The sequence below is a fragment of the Loxodonta africana genome, chromosome X (assembly GCF_030014295.1).
Source record: "Loxodonta africana isolate mLoxAfr1 chromosome X, mLoxAfr1.hap2, whole genome shotgun sequence".
Taxonomy (NCBI): Eukaryota; Metazoa; Chordata; class Mammalia; order Proboscidea; family Elephantidae; genus Loxodonta; species Loxodonta africana.
This window is the reverse complement of record NC_087369.1, coordinates 19,753,210-19,769,988: the sequence shown is the minus strand read 5'-3', so window position 1 is coordinate 19,769,988 and position 16,779 is coordinate 19,753,210. Positions and strand designations below refer to the sequence as shown.

The following is a 16,779-nucleotide window of genomic DNA, read 5'->3' as shown; positions in this document are numbered from 1 at the left end:
CCATCCTCACAATCATTGGTATGTTTCAGCCCATTGCTGCAGCCACTGTGTCAGTCCATCTCCTTGAAGGTCTTCCTCAAATAGCAATAATTCCTTCCTTTTTGTTGCTGAGTGCTGTTCCACGGTATGGGTGTATATCATGGTTTAACCATTTATCCATTGAAGGAGATTTTTTCCCTCCAGTTTTTAGCTCTTAGGAGTAAAGCTGTTAAGAACATTCATATGCATTGCTGGGTCATGTGTTAATTGTACCAGAGGCTGTACTATTTTGTAGTCCCAGAAGGAATATGTGAGTGGTCCAGTTTCTCCCCATCTATACTTCTGTTCTTTCTACTGATTTTTTCTTCCTTTATGATGCTCCAAGGTGCCCTCTTTCATTGTATCCTTTCTGTTTGAAGATTTTCCGTTAGCCTTTTTTTAAAGGTAAGTTGACTAGAGACAAATTCTTTTAGTTTGCTTTCGTGTGAAGTTATCTTTATTTCATCTTCTTTCCTGAAGTATTGTTTCACCCAATATAGAATTTGCAGTGAAGAGTTTTGTCTTACAGCACTTGAAAACATTTTACTTACAGAAATATTGGGAAAAGCTGACATCAGCCTGGAAAAGAACCCTGAGACAGTGAATTACTCAAATGACAATAGCCATGATACCACCTCTTCAGCTCTCTCAATCTCTCCCAATTTTAGTGAGTTCAGAATAATATATAGCACATGCAGCAGTATTTAATCTAGATTCATCAATGTCCTTGTAACATGCTAGTGGTAGGTCTTTTTTAAATTGAATTTTTAAAATTTGTTTTATTTTTGTGTTGAGAATATACACAGCAGAAGATACACCAATTCAGCAATTTCTACATGTACAATTCAGCAACAATAATTACCTTCTTCGAGTTGTGTAACCATTCGCACCCTCTTTTTCCAAGTTGTTCCTCCCCATTAACATAAACTCACTGCCCCCTAAGTTTCCTATCTAATCTTTGGAATCGTTGTCAGTTTGGTGCCGTACAGATTGATACCCCAGTTAATTGGCCTAATAACACGTCTAGTTCTTTTGTTCTACCTTCTAGTTTGTTGGTGGTGCCTGGGGTCTTAATAACTTGAGAATATCCATCCAAGGCACAACAGTTAACTATTCATCTGGAGCAGCAGAGGAAGAAGGGGAGTCAGGAATAGGAGGATCAAATGGATATATGGCTAATTGCCTCCATGAACAACTACCTCCTTTGCCATGAGATCAGAAGATCTGGATGGTGCCCAGCTACCACTACTCTTGACCAAAGATTCTGTAGAAGAATCCTGATCAAAAGGCATAAAAACGCAGAACAGAATTTCAAATTTTCATGGAATCCAGACTTTCTGGAGCCACGGAGGATAGATGAACCCTTGAAACTATTGCTCTGAGCTGATCTTTAAACCTTAAATGAAAAATATTCCCTGAGGTCTTCTTAAAACCAAACAGTAGTGTAGCTTAACTAGTGAAGAATATGTGCCTTGAACATTGTGTTTTTTTGAACTTTTATTTTGAGATCATTTTAGATGCACATGCAGTTGTAAGAAGTAATACAGGGAGATCCCTTTTATGCTTTACCCATTTCCCCCAACTACAACACCGTGTAAAACTACAGTAAAAATCACAAGTAGATTTACATTGATACAATCCACATATATTATTCTGTGTTCCCAGTTTTCCTTGTACCCATTTGTGTGTGTGTGTGTTTGTGTGTGTTCTCTCCAGTTGATTTACATGTAGGTTTGTATGTCCACCACCATGTCAAGATGCAGAACACTTGCATCACCACAAGGATCTTTCATATTGCCCTTTTATAGCCATATCCACCTCACTCTGTTCACCCTTCCCTACCCCCCTGCCCTGACCCTAACTCGTGGCAACCACTGATCTCTTCTCCATGTCTATAATTTCGTTACTTCAAGAATGTTATATAAATGGAATCATGTAATATGTAATCTTTTCTGATTGCCTTTTTTCACTAACCAAAATTGTTTGGAGATTCAAACAAGTTGTTGCATGTTGCAGTATTTCCTGCCTTTTTATTACTGAGTACTCGTGCAGCTGGGCTGCTCAAGTGAATCCTGCTGGCTATGCCAATTGTATGTAACAGTCCAGGGAGACTAAGATCATCTACCTCTGACGCCAAATTGTGTGGTAGATAACAAATTCCACTCCACATGCCAACTGTGTACTATGGAAATATCAGCTTCCCTTCCCTGTACAGTTCAGATTCTAGCTGCTCACACAGTATGCCCCTGCCCCCCTGCCACCCCAAGCTACCTGCGTCTGGGTCAGTGGGTACCAGGCACAAACTTAGGATTTCCTCTTGACTTCTTCCACTTCAGGCAAGCTGGCCCCTTCTTTCTCTCATCCCCAGTCACCTGGGGCTGGGTCAGGGGGTATTGGCTACAAACTAGGAAGTCCACATGACTCCATCCACATCAGATCGGCCAGCTCCGCCTGCTTCTTTGGGTACAATATTTGCTGGAACAGCTCACAGAGCACATGGGAGATACCATATCTGAAATAACTTTAATGTAACAGTAAAGGATACAAATGAAGAGACTCATAGGGTGAGGTCTGGGAATGGTCCCAGCGCAGAGCTTCCATGTTCCAAAGAGGATAGTGCTACCCTTCCTCTTGCATGGTCACCAACCTGGAACCTCCACCGAGCCACCATCTCCCAAAGTTTTTGTTGGCCTCAGCACACGGCCACGGTAAATTGTGTCGTGCTTCTTGAGGCTTAGTCAGTATCAGGTCCCTGAGTAGTCTGGCTGTCAGGAATCGAGAATGAAAGGCCAAATTGCTTTGTGCACTTCACAGTGCTATTCCATGGTGCAAATGTACCACTGCTTACTTAACCATTCACCTATTGAAGGAAATTTTTCCCCTCAGTTTTTTGGTTATTAGTACTAAAGGTGCTATGAAAATTCAGGTACAGGTTTTGCGTAAAAGTTAGTTTTCATTTTTCTGGCACGAATGCTCAGGTGTGTAATTTCTGGGTCTTATAGCATGTTTAGTTTTATAAGAAACTACCATACCTTTCCCCACAGTGGCTGTACCATTTTCTATTCCCACCAGCAATGTATGAGTGATCCAGTTTCTCCACATCCATATTTCTACCCTTTCCATTGTTCTTCCTGATGCTCTAAGATTCCTTCTATCATCCCATCCTTTCTATTTGAAGATCTCCCTATAACCATACTTTAGGGTAAGTCTGCTTGTGGCAAATACTTTTAGCTTTTCTTTATGTGAGAATGTTTTCATTTCCCCTGCGTTCCTGAAGGATAGTTTCGCTGGTTATAGAACACACGGTTGAGTTTTTTTTTTTAACAACTTGAAAAATGTTTTTCCTGTAGAAATGCCGGAAAAAGCTGGAACCAGCCAGGAAAACATCCCTGAGACAATGAATTATCCAACCTTACTGGGAAATGAGAGTGGTCAAGGTACTTCCTCTTCATCTGTCTGCAGCCTACCCAATGATGGTGAGTTTGAAATGATACATATTACAAATGACACTATTTAATCTAGATTCATCAGCGCCCTTAATATAAGCTAATGGTAGCTATTTTTTGAATTAAATTTTTATTTTGAGGTAGTTTTAGATTCATATGCCAGTTGTATGAAATAATGTAGACAGACACAAATCCCATTTATGCTTTACCCAATTCCCCTCACTGATAACATCTCCCAAATGATAGTAAAATGTAACAGCTAGGGTATTGACACTCGTACAATCTATGATTGTATGCTTGTGTCTGTACGTGCATGTATTTGTCGTCGTCGTATGCCGTTGAGTCGATTCTGACTCGTATAGACACTACAGGACAAAGCAGAAGTGCCTCATACAGTTTTCAAGGCTGTAAAACTTTATGGATGCAGACTGCCACATCTTTATCCCGTGGAGTGGCTGGTGGGTTGGAATTGCCAACCTTTTTGTTAACAGCTGAGTGCTTAACCACCGCACCGACCACATAACGACTATTATAACAGAGTAGAACTGCCTATAGGGTTTTCTAGTCTGTAATCTTTACAGAAGCAGATCACCAGATCTTTTCTCCCGCGAATCCGCTGGGTGGGTTCAGTTCAAACCATCGACCTTTCAGTTAGCAGCCAAGGGCTTAACCATTGTGTGACCAGGGCTCCTTTTGTGCATGTATTTAGTTTAATGCAATTTTCTCATATGAATCAGTATGTATATCCACCAGCACAGTCATCATAGAGAACATTCCGTCAACACATGGATCCTCCGTATTGTCCTTTTAAAACCACAACCACCTTTCCCAGTCACCTTCTTCCCCTCCCCTGCCTCATCCCAAGCTCTGATAACCTCTGATCTGACTCCCCTCTCTGTTGTTTGTTCAGTTCAATATTGTTATGTAGATGGAATCATATACTATGTAAGCTTTTGGGATTGGCTTTTTTCACTAAACATAATTCTTTGGAGATTCTTGCCAGTTGTTGCATGTATCAGTAGTTCCTTCCTTTTTATTCTCAGGTACTATTCCATGGTATGGATGTACGCTGGCTGCAAAAACATATTCCGAAAGGTTACATGCCATAGGATTTCCATTATCTAACAATCTTGAAGTGACAAAATATAGGGATGGAGAAAAGATGAGTGGTTGCCAGGAGTTATGGATGGCGTATGGGGGAATGGATGTACCTGTTGATGAACAGCTGGGTTTTTTCCTTTTTTTGGCTTTTACAAGTAAAGATGCTGTAAACATTCATGTACTAGTAGTTTTTGTTTAAACATAAGTTTTCATTTATACGAGATGAATGTCCAAGAGTGCAATTAGGAACTGCTAAACTTTTAAAGAGTGGCTGTACTATTGTACTCTCCCATCAGTAATGTATGAATGACCCAGTTTCTCTGAATGCATATGTCTTCTATTTTCATTGTTCTTTCTTTCTTCCTGATGCTTTAAGATTCCTCCCTTCATCCTATCTTTTGTGTTTGAGGATGTTCCTTTAGTTTTTCTCTAAGGGTAAGTCAGCTAGGTATAGTTTCTTTTAGTTTTCCCTCCTGTGGGAATGCCATTTCCCCTTTGTTCTTGAAGCATAATTTAGCTCAATATAGAATTTGTGGTTGAGAGATCCTGTCTTCTGGCACTTGAGAATATTTTACTTATCAAATTTTAGGAAATGAAGACACCAGCCTGGGAGACAATCTTCAGACAGTGTATTACCCAACTTTATTGGGAACTAGCATTGGCCAAGTTACTGCCTCATCATCTGTTTCCATCCCTCCCAGTGTTGGTGAGTTTGAAGTGATGCCTATTATAAGTAGCTCTATTTAATCTAGATTCATCAACATCCTTATTACAAGCTAGTGGTAGCTCTTTTTAATTTAAACTTTTTATTTGAGATAATTGTGGATTCACATGCATGTGTAAGTAATAATACAGAGAGATCCTGTTGGTGCTTACCCATTTCCCCCAGCGATAACATATTGCAAAATTATACTAAAATATCATAACTGGGTATTGACATTGATAAAATCCGCAGATTGTATTAATAGATCCTCAGTTGTACTTCTGTTCATTGTGTGTGTGTGTTTAATTCTATTCAGTTTATTCACATGCATAGGTCTGTATGTCCACCACCGTAGTCAAGATGCAGAACACATTCATCATTACAGGGATCCCTCATATTGCCCTTTTATAGCTATACCCACCTCATTCCATTCACCCTTCCCTAACCCCTGCCCCATCTCTAACTTGTGGCAACCAGTAATCTCCATCTCTGTAATTTTGTTAACTTCAAGAATGTTATATAAATGGAATCACACAGTATGTAATCATTTGTGATTGGCTTTTTTCACTAACCAAAATTATTTGGAGATTGAAGGAGTTGTGTGTGTCTGTGTTTAACCGTTCACCTGTTAAGGGACATCTGGATATTTTCCCTGATTTTGGCAATTAGAAAAGCTGCCGTGAGCACTGATACACAGGTTTTTGTGTAAATATAAGTTTACATTTTTGTGGCATGAATGCCTAGAAATGCAATTGCTGGGTCCTGTGTTAATAACTTGTTTTGAGAGTGCTAAACTCTTTTCAAGAGTGCCTGTACCTTTTTATATTTCCACTAGCATGTATGAGTGATCCCTTTTCTCTGTATCCGTATTTCTGTTTTTCCCATAGAAATGTTGGAAGAAGGCGAACCCAGCCTGGAAAAGGACCCGGAGACGATGAATTACTCAGCCTTATTGGGAAATGAGAGTGGCCAGTGTGCTTCCTGTTCACATATCTACATCACGCCCAGTGGTGGTGAGTTTGAAGTGATACATATACAGGCAATGCTATTTAATCTAGAGTCATCAACATCCTTAATGCAAGATACTGGTAGCTCTTTTTTTTTTATTAAGCTTTTTATTTTGAGATAATTCGAGATTCACATGCAGTTGTAAGAAGTAATACAGAGAGATCCTGTTCACACTTTACCCATTTGCCCAAACTATAACATCTTGCATAACTATAGAAAATATCACAGCTAGGGTATTGACATATACAATCCTCACATCTTATGGCTATGTACTCAGTTTTAATTGCATCTTTGTATGTGTGTGTGTTTAGTTCTGTGCAGTTTTAGGACCACAGGTTTGTATGTCCACCATCACAGTCAAGATAAAGTCCATTTCCATCACCACAAGGATCCCCTTTATTGCCCTTTGATAATCATTTCATCCTTTCTCACATTGTATTCCATTCCCCCATAAGCCATCCATAACTCCTGGCAACCACTGATCTTTTCTCCATCTCTGTATTTTGTCACTTCAAGATTGTTAGATAATGGAAATCCTATGGTATGTAACCTTTTGGAATTTGTTTTTGCAGGCAGCGTAATTTGCTGAAGACTGCCCCAGGCCGTTCGGTGTACCCGTAGTTCCTTCTGTTTTTATTGATGAATAGTATTCCATGGCATGAATATGTCTCAGATTGTTTATTCAGTCACATTGCAGGAAATATTGCTTTCAGATTTTTTGCTATTGTGATTAAAGCTGCTATTAACACTGATGTACAGGTATTTGTAAAATGTAAGTTTTCATTCTTCTGGTTTGACTACCCATGAGTGCAATTGCTGGATTGTATGGTAATTGCATCTTTAGCTTTATGAGGAATGGCCAAAGTGTTTTCCGGAGTGATTATACCATTTTCCATCTCCACCAGCAATGTATGAATGTTTTTGTTTATCCGCAGGCATATCTCTGCTCTTTCTATTGTCTTTCTTCCTCCCTCATGCTCCAGGATTCCTTCCTTCTTCATATCCTTTCTTTTTGAAGATTTTACTTTGTCCTTTATTTCAGGGTAAGCCAGGCAGTGACAAATACTTGTAGATTTGTGTGTGTGTGTCTGATTGATAAAGCTTTAATTTTCTCTTCAGTCCTGAAGGATAGTTTTGTTGGATTTAAAATACACAAGTGAGAATTTTCTTACAGCACTTGAAAAATATTTTATCTTTAGAAATGCTGGATAAAATAGGAGCCATCATGAAACAGAATCCTGAGGGAATGAATTATCCACCTTCCTTGGAAAATAACAGTGATGAAAATACTCCTTCATCTTCTCTCTGCAACCTTCCCAATTTTGGTGAGTTTGAAGTGATGCATATTACAAATAGTAATATTTAATCTAGATTCATCAACACCCTTAATGCAACCCAGTAGTAGCATTTCTAAGTAAAAAAAAAATTGTTTAATTGGAAATGAGAAGTTTCCTCTTGAAAATTTTAGCTGCACTAGCAGTTTTAATAAATCATACAGAGAAATCCCATCTGCCCATTACCGAGTGTCCCCCAACGGTAACATCTTGTAAAACTATGATAAAATATAAGCAAAACATCGATGTGATACAGTCCACAGACTTCATTGAGATATCCCCAGTCTTTCTTGTATTTGTTTCTGTGTGTGCATGGGTATGAGTGTGTATTTAGTTTTATACAGCTTTAGCATATGTGGAGGTTCACATTTCTAGCACCACAGTCAAGACAGAGAATAGTTCCATCACCACCACCATCCTCCTGTTGCCTTTTACAACCACATCCAACTCCCTCTAGTTGACATTTCCTCCAATAACTTGCGCTCTCCGTAACTGTTGGCAACTGCTAATGTGTTCTCCAACTCTATAATTTATCACTTCAGTATTGTTATATAAATGGAATTATGTAGCATATAACCTTTTGGGATTGACTTTTCTAAGTCACCAAAATTCCTTGGAGATTCATTGAAGTCGAGGCATATATCAATATGTCATTCCTTTTTTCCCTGCAGGCAAAAAAATAACCACCTTTTTATTTAGATAGTATTGGGAAACATAGACTTTTAGAGTTGCAAAAGACTTTTGAGATCTTTAACTCCTCTTGTAAAGATAAGAAAAGTGTATTTGAGATCACTCAATTTAGTTATCTCAACTTTCTAAATAATCAGGTTCTTCACTAAGAACCAGCGCTGGGAATATAATGGGTTAAAGATCAATAACAAACAAACCAAACAGCAAGAAACATTCTTCTTAAGCATTTGCTCACTTGCTACCTGTGGAAAGTCTCAGATCACATTCCTTTTCACTGCCGAGCACTATCCCATGGTATGCATTTACCCTTCACCCGTTAGAGCATGTCTGGTTGGTCCCAGTTTTTGGTTGTTACAATAAAAGCTGCTAGGAGCATTCATGTACAGGTTTTTGGGCAAGCATAAGTTTTCATTTTTCTTGCATGAATGCCCAAGAGTGCAATTGCTGGGTCATATGGTAACTGCCTATTTCGTATGATAAGAAACTCCCCAACTTTTTGTGTGTGTGGCTGTACCACTTACATCTCCCCCAGAAATGTATGAGTGCTCCAGTTTCTCTGCGTCCTTATTTCTGCTCTTTCCATTGTTCCTTATTCCTTCCTCATGCTCCAAGATTTCCTTCTGTCATCCTTTTCGTTTTGTTTGAAGATCTTCTGTTAGCTGTTTGCTAAGGGTAAGTCACCTAATTAATTACAATTATTTTTAGTTTTCCTTGGTCTGCAAATGTCATTATCTCTCCTTCATCCCTGAATTGTCATCCATGAGATAGAAATCATGGTTGAGATTTCTTGCTTTCCAGCATTTGAAAATGTTTTACTGATCAAAATGTTGTTCAAAGCAGAAATCAGCCTGGAATTGAATCCTGAGTTAATGAAGGGTGCAAATTTATTGGAAAATGCCAGTGGCCAAGAAACTGCTTCAACATCTCTCCTCCTCATTCCCACTTTTGGTGAGTTTGAAATAATGCATACGACATGTATCACTAATCTAGATTCAACAATGCTCTTAACGCAAGCTATTTGTAGTTTTTAAATTAAACTTTTCATTTCGAGATGATTTTGGAATCACCTGCAGGCATGAGAAATAATAGAGATCCTGTGTACCCTTTACCCAATTTCTTCTAATGGTTATATTTTGCAAAAACATAGTAAAATAATACAAATGGAACATTGACACTGATAAAACCCATAGATTTATTCAGATGTCCTCACATATGGTTCTATTTATTTGTGAGCGTGCATGTATGTGTTTAGTTCTCTGCAGTTTTCTGTCATGTGTATGTTTGGGTGTTCTCCACCACAGTCATGGTACAGAACTGTTTCATTCTTTCCATGATCCCTCATGTCTGTTTATAACCACACCTGCCTCCTTCCTGTCACCTCCCCATCACCTGCCCTAACCCCTCCAAGTACTAATGTGTTCTCCCTCTTTATAATCCTGTCATTTTAAGAATGTTATATAAATGGTCTTACATAGCATGTAATCTTTTGGGATTGCCTTTTTACACCCAGCATAATTCTATGGAGATTCATCCTCTGTTTGTATTGCTGACTAGTATTAACATTCCACTGCTAACCGAAAGGTGGGCAGTTCGAACCCATCAGCCGCTGCACGGGAGAAAGATGTGGCAGCCTGTTTCCGTAAAGATTTACAGCCTTGGAAACTTATGAGGTCGCTAGGAGTCCAAAGAGACTCGACGACAGTGGAGTTGTTTAATTTTGCTAGTATTTCATGGTATGGATGTACCATGGTTGCTGATTCATTCACTTGTTGAAAGACGTCTGGGTTGTTTCTAGTTTTGGCCATTACAAGTAAAGCTGATAGAAGTGCTCGTGTACAGATTTTTGTGTGAACATAAGTTTTCATTTCTCTATTACAAATGCCCAAGAGTGCAATTACTAGGTGCTGTGATAAATTGCATTTTTAGTTTTTAAGAAACTAGCAAACTATTTCCAGAGTAGCTGCACTATTTTATATTTCTCCCAGCAAGGTACGAGTGATTCAGTTTCTCTGCATCCTCACCAGCATTTGGTGTTGTCACTGGTTTTTATTTTAACCATTCTGATAGCGTGTAGTGATGTTTCATTGTGGTTTTAATATGCATTTACCTAATGGATAATGATGAGTCTGTCAGTTTGTCGTACTGTGGGGGCTTGCATGTTGCTGTGATGCTGGAAGCTATGCCACCGGTATTCAGATACCAGCAGGGTCACCCGTGGAGGACAGGTTTCAGCTGAGCTTCCAGACTAAGACAGGCTAGGAAGAAGGACCCGGCAGTTTACTTCTGAAAAGCATTAGCCAGTGAAAACCTTATGAATAGCAGCGGAACATTGTCTGATATAGTGCTGGAAGATGAGCCCCCCAGGTTGGAAAGCACTCAAAAGATGACTGGGGAAGAGCTGCCTCCTCAAAGTAGAGTCGACCTTAATGATGTGGATGGAGTAAAGCTTTCAGGACCTTCATTTGCTGATGTGGCATGACTCAAAATGTGAAGAAACAGCTGCAAACATCCATTAATAATCAGAACCTGGAATGTATGAAGTATGAATCTAGGAAAACTGGAAATTGTCAAAAATGAAATGGAATGCATAAACATCGATATCCTAGGCATTAGTGAGCTGAAATGGACTGGCATTGGCCATTTTGAATAGGGCATTCCTATAGTCTACTATTCAGGCAATGACAACTCAAAGAGGGATGGTGTTGCATTCATCGTCAAAAAGAACATTTCAAGATCTATCCTGAAGTACAAGGCTGTCAGTGATAGGATAATATCCATAGTCCTACAAGGAAGCCCAGTTAATACGACTGTTATTCAAATTTACACACCAACCACTAGGGCCAAAGATGAAGAAACTGAAGATTTTTACCAGCTTCTGCAGTCTGAAATTGATTGGCCATGCAATCAGGATGCATTGATAATTACTGGTGATTGGAATGCGAAAGTTGGAAACGAAGAAGGATCGGTAGTTGGAAAATATGACCTTGGCGATAGAAACGATGCTGGAGATCCCATGGTAGAATTTTGCAAGACCATCTACTTCTTCATTGCAAATACCTTTTTTCACCAACATAAATGGCTACCACCCACATGGACCTCGCCAGATGGAACGCACTGGAATCAAATCAACTACATCTGTGGAAAGAGACGATGGAAAAGCTCAGTATCATCAGTCTGAACAAGGCCAGGGGCTGACTGTGGAACAGACCATCAATTGCTTATATGCAAGTTCAAGCTGAAACTGAAGAAAAGCAGCGAGTCCATGAGAGCCAAAATACAACCTTAAATATATCCCACCTGAATTTAAAGACCATCTGAAGAATACATTTGATGCATTGAACACTAATGGCCAAAGAGCAGACGAGTTGTGGAATGACATCAAGGACATCATCCATGAAGAAAGCAAGACGTCATTGAAAAGATAGGAAAGAAAGAAAAGACCAAGATGGATGTCAGAGGAGACTCTAAAAACTTGCTCTTGAATGTTGAGCAGCTAAAGCAACAGGAAGAAACAATGAGGTAAAAGAACGGAACAGAAGATTTCAAAGGGCAGCTCTAGAAGGCTGAAGTATTATAATGACATGTGCAAAGAGCTGGAGATGGAAAACCAAAAGGGAAGAACACGGTCAACTTTTCTCAAGCTGAAAGAACTGAAGAAAAAATTCAAGCCTCAAGTTATAATAGTGAAGGATTCTACGGGGAAAATATTAAACGAAGCAGGAGGCATCGGAAGATAGAAGGAATGCACAGAGTCATTATACCAAAAAGAATTAGTCGATGTTCAGCCATTTCAAGAGGTGGCATATGATCTGGAACCGATGGTACTGAAGGAAGAAGTCCAAGTTGCTCTGAAGGCATTGGCAAAAAACAAGGCTCCAGCAATTGATGGACTATCAATGCAGATGTTTCAACAAACAGATGCAGCGCTGGAGGTGCTCACTCGTCTATGCCAAGAAATATGGAAGACAGCTTCCTGGCCAACTGACTGGGAGAGATCCATATTTGTGCCTATTCCTGGGAAAGGTGATCCAACTGAATGTGGAAATTATAGGGCAATATCATTAATATCACATGCAAGCAAAATTTTGCTGAAGATCATTCAAAAGTGGCTGCAGCAATGTATCGACAGGGAACTGCCAGAAATTCAGGCTGGATTCAGAAGAGGACTTGGAACCAGGGCTATCATTGCTGATGTCAGATGGATCCTGGCTGAAAGCAGAGAATACCAGAAGGATGTTTACCTGTGTTTTATTGACTATGCAAAAGCATTCGACTGTGTGGATCATAACAAATTATGGATAATATTGTGAAGAATGGGAATTCCAGAACACTTGATTGTGCTCATGAGGAACCTTTACATAGATCAAGAGGCAGTCATTCAAACAACAAGGGGTTACTGCATGTTTTAAAATCAGGAAAAGTGTGCTTCAGGGTTGTGTCTTTTCACCATACCTATTCAATCTGTATGCTGAGCAAATAATCCTAGAAGCTGGACTATAAGAAGAAGATCGGGGCATCAAGATTGGAGGAAGACTCATTAACAACCTGCGTTATGCAGATGACACAACCTTGCTTGCTGAAAGTAAAGAGGACTTGAAGCAATTACTAAGGAAATCAAAGACCACAGCCTTCAGTATGGATTACACCTCAACATAAAACCATAATCCTTACAGCTGGACCAGTGAGCAACATCATGATAAATGGAGAAAAGGTTGAAGTTGTCAAGGATTTCATTTTACTTGGATCCACAATCAACAGCCATGGAAGCAGCAGTCAAGAAATCAAAAGACGCAAAGATGTCACCTTGAAGACTAAGGTGCCTGACCCAAGCCATGGTATTTTCAGTTGCATCATATGCATGTGAAAACTGGACAATGAATAAGGAAGACCGAAGGAGAATTGACACCTTTGAATTACGGTGTTGGCGAAGAATATTGAATATACCGTGGAGTGCCAAAAGAATGACCAAATCTGTCTTAGAAGAAGTACAACCAGAATGCTCCTTAGAAGCAGGGATGGTGAGACTGTGTCTTCCATACTTTGGACATGTTGTCAGGAGGGATCAGTCCCTGGAGAAGGACATCATGCTTGGCAGAGCACAGGGTTGGCGGAAAAGAGGAAAACCCTCAACGAGGTGGATTGACACAGTGAGTGCAACAATGAGCTTAAGGGTAGCAACGATTGTGAGGATGGCTCAGGACTGGGCAGTGTTTCTTTCTGTTGTGCATGGGGTCGCTGTGAGTCGGAACCGACTCGACAGCACCTAACAACAATGGATAATAATGTAAACGTCTTTCATGTGCTTATTTGCCGTCTATAAACGTTTCCTATGAAATACCTGCTCTGGTCTCAGACCAATTTTTTTTTTCCTTTTTACTTCTGAAGTTTGAGAGTTACTTGGATATTGTATATACTAGTGTTTTTTTTGATGTGTGGTTTGCAAATAATTTCTTCCTGTCCGCAGCTTGCCATTTTATTAGTTGCTTTCAGTTTGTTTCCTGTTTCTCGTTTCTTGCCTTTGTCTGGTTACTCAAACATTTTTTAGTATTCGGTCTTGATTGTTGACATTGTTTTTAAGTATTTTGCTTTGTATGGTTTTCCTAGTGGTTGCTCTGGGTATTACTATATATGTGTGACTTCGGCCAGTCTGCTGGTGTCAGCGTTTTGCCACTTAGAGTGAAGTGTCGAAACCTTACTTTCAATTATGTCCCTTTACCCGCCCTGCTTTGAAATATCATTGTCTTAGGTGTTACATGGTGTTCTGGTTTTTGTTTCAGTCATCACATGTGATTTAGAAAACGTATGACAGTGCTGTGTTTACCCATATATCTGCTCATTCTTTTTATTGCTGATGGCATTCTCTGGTATGGATGTATCATAGTTTGTTTGTCTGTTCACCTGTTGAAGGACATCTGAGTTGTTCCAGCTTTTGGGTATTAGGAGTAAAGCTGCCGTGAACACTCGCGTGCTTGTTTTTATGGGAACACAAGTTTTCATTTCTCTGGGATTAATGCCCAAGAGTGCAATTGCTGAGCCATGTTACAGGAATTGCATGTTTAGTTTTATTAGAACCTGCCAAACGGTTTCCCTCTATGTGTGTGTAACATTGTACATCTCCCCCCACAATGTGTGAACCATCCAGCTTCTCGACATCCATATTTCTGCTCTCTCTATTATTCCTTCTTCCTTCCTGGTGCTTCAAGATTTCTTTTGTCATCATAGCCTTCTGTTTTATCTCTTCTTTTACCTGCTCTTTAAGAGAAGACCTGCTAGCTACAAACACTTCATTTTGCTTGGTTGAGCATGTGTTGCTGGATATAGAATTCACAGTTGAGAGTTCTTTTCTTTCAGCACTTTTGCCTGTAGAGATGTTGGTAGAAGCAGAAACCAACAAGGAAGATGGCTCGGAAGTGATGAATAACCCAGTTTTATTGGAAAATGACAGTGGCCAAGCTTCCTCATCAGCGGCCTGCCCCTCTCCCAAATTTGGTGAGTTTGAAATGATATATAGTACGTGTAGCACTGTTTAAACTATGTTGAAGCTAGGGGGAGCTTTTTGTTTCCTATTTTGTGAGCTGGTTTTAGGGAATATTAATACAAATGACTAACATTTATTGAGTGCTTGTCATGTGCAAGGCACTGTATGAATCACCTGATATGCCTCTTCCCCACTAGTGCTTATAATGATCCTATGATATTGGTACTTATATTATCCCCATCCATAGATAATGGGACTGAAACTTAAGAGAGTTTGAGCTCAATATTCTGCCCAAAGTCACAAAGCTGGTGAGTGGCAGCCCCAGAAGTCTAACCCAGTGCTCTTTGACTTCATCGTTACTGTTTATGAACAGCCTGTTGTATTGCCTGCCAAGCCACAGTGGCAAAGATGAGGAGACCTCAGCTTCCACAGGCTTCTAAGGGCAAGCCTTTCTAATATTTATAGTTCCTTTGCGTCTCTGGAAACCCTGGTGGCGTAGTGGTTAAGTGCTATGGCTGCTAACCAAAGGATCGGCAGTTGGAATCCGCCATGCGCTCCTTGGAAACTCTATGGGGCAGTTCTACTCTGTCCTATAGGGTCACTATGAGTCGGAATCGACTCGACGGCACTGGGTTTGGTTTGGTTTGGTTTGGTTTGTGTCTCTGCTTCTAGCAGCCCATCTCTCTCTCTCTTTTTAAAATAATATTTTATGGTGTTTTCAGTGAAGGTTTACACAGCAGTTTAGGTTCCCATTCAGTAATTTCTATACAAGTTGCTCGGCGACATTGGTTACATCCCTCACAAGGCATGACCATGCTCAGTATTTTTGTTCTGATTGTTCCGTTTCCATTAATCTAGTTTCCCTGCCCCCTTACATTGTCATCTTTGTTTTAAAGTAATTCGTTTAAAGTAATTGTTTGTTCTCAAATTTTTTTTAAAGGAGCACAGTACTTACGGGTGATACTTTTTTCAGCCAATTTGTTATTTAGCTATAAGGCGACCTCAGGGGTTAGCTTCGGTTCAAGGTTTGAAGCGTATCTCAGGGAGTCCTCCAGTCTTAACCAGTCTGGGGTCTCGGTTTTTTTGCCTTTTTTTTTTTTTTTAAGGAATTTGAGGTTCTTTGGAAACCCTGGTGGTGTAGTGGTTAAGAGCTACGGCTGCTAACCAAAAGGTCAGCAGTTCAAATCCAGCAGGCACTCCTTGGAAACCCTATAGGGCAGTTCTTCTCTGTCCTGAAGGATCGTCATGAGTTGGAATCAACTCCACGCCACTGGGTTTGGTTTTTTTCTGATTTGGGTTCCACATTTTCTCCCATTCTGTCAGGGTCTATCTATTGTGGCCCTGATTAGAACTGTTGGTAGTGGTAGCTGGGCACCATCTAGTTCTTCTGGTCTTGGTAGATGAGGTTTGGCAGCTGACCTCTGTTTTGACTAATGCCCTAGGACAAGGGTCAGAAAACTTTTTCTGTAAAGGGGTAGACAGTAATTATTTTAGGCTTTGTGGGCTATACGGTCTCTGACTAAACTAAACTCTGCTGTTGTCATATGAAAGCAACCACAGACAATATGGAAAACATGGACGTGACTGTGTTCCAATAAAATTTATTTACAAAAACAGGCAGGAGGATTGGCCTGTGGAGCATAGATTCCTGACTTCTGCCCTAGAGGAGAGCCTTTCCTTTAAATTATTTTGTTACCCAAACTACAGGAAACTTCAATAATTGTACTCTTTGTATAAATTGATGCACTCTTTCTGAAGGGAGTATCTATCAAAACCATAAAAATATTTATGCCATTTGACTCAGTAATCTGACTTCTAGGAATTGATCCAAAAGCATATTAAAGAAACATTTTCATTAAAATTTGGTACAAGAATGTCCTTTACAGAGTTGTAAAAATTTGAAAACAACCAAATAAGCAATAATAGGGAATTAGCAAAGTGACTTCTGGTATATCCATAGCATGTTAAAGCAGCAAAACATAATGGTTAAGAGCATGGGCT

General features: G+C 39.8%; 1 protein-coding gene across 1 annotated transcript in view; it reads left to right on the top strand.

The window, feature by feature from the left end:
* BEND2 (BEN domain containing 2) overlaps positions 1 to 16,779 on the top strand; it is a 77,894-nt gene that overhangs the window by 33,021 nt on the left and 28,094 nt on the right. The window contains exons 5-9 of the mRNA XM_064278048.1: positions 3,369 to 3,494; positions 5,155 to 5,271; positions 6,156 to 6,281; positions 7,476 to 7,601; positions 14,652 to 14,789. Coding sequence (XP_064134118.1) covers positions 3,369 to 3,494; positions 5,155 to 5,271; positions 6,156 to 6,281; positions 7,476 to 7,601; positions 14,652 to 14,789 — 633 coding nt within the window. The remainder of the gene's footprint in view (positions 1 to 3,368; positions 3,495 to 5,154; positions 5,272 to 6,155; positions 6,282 to 7,475; positions 7,602 to 14,651; positions 14,790 to 16,779) is intronic.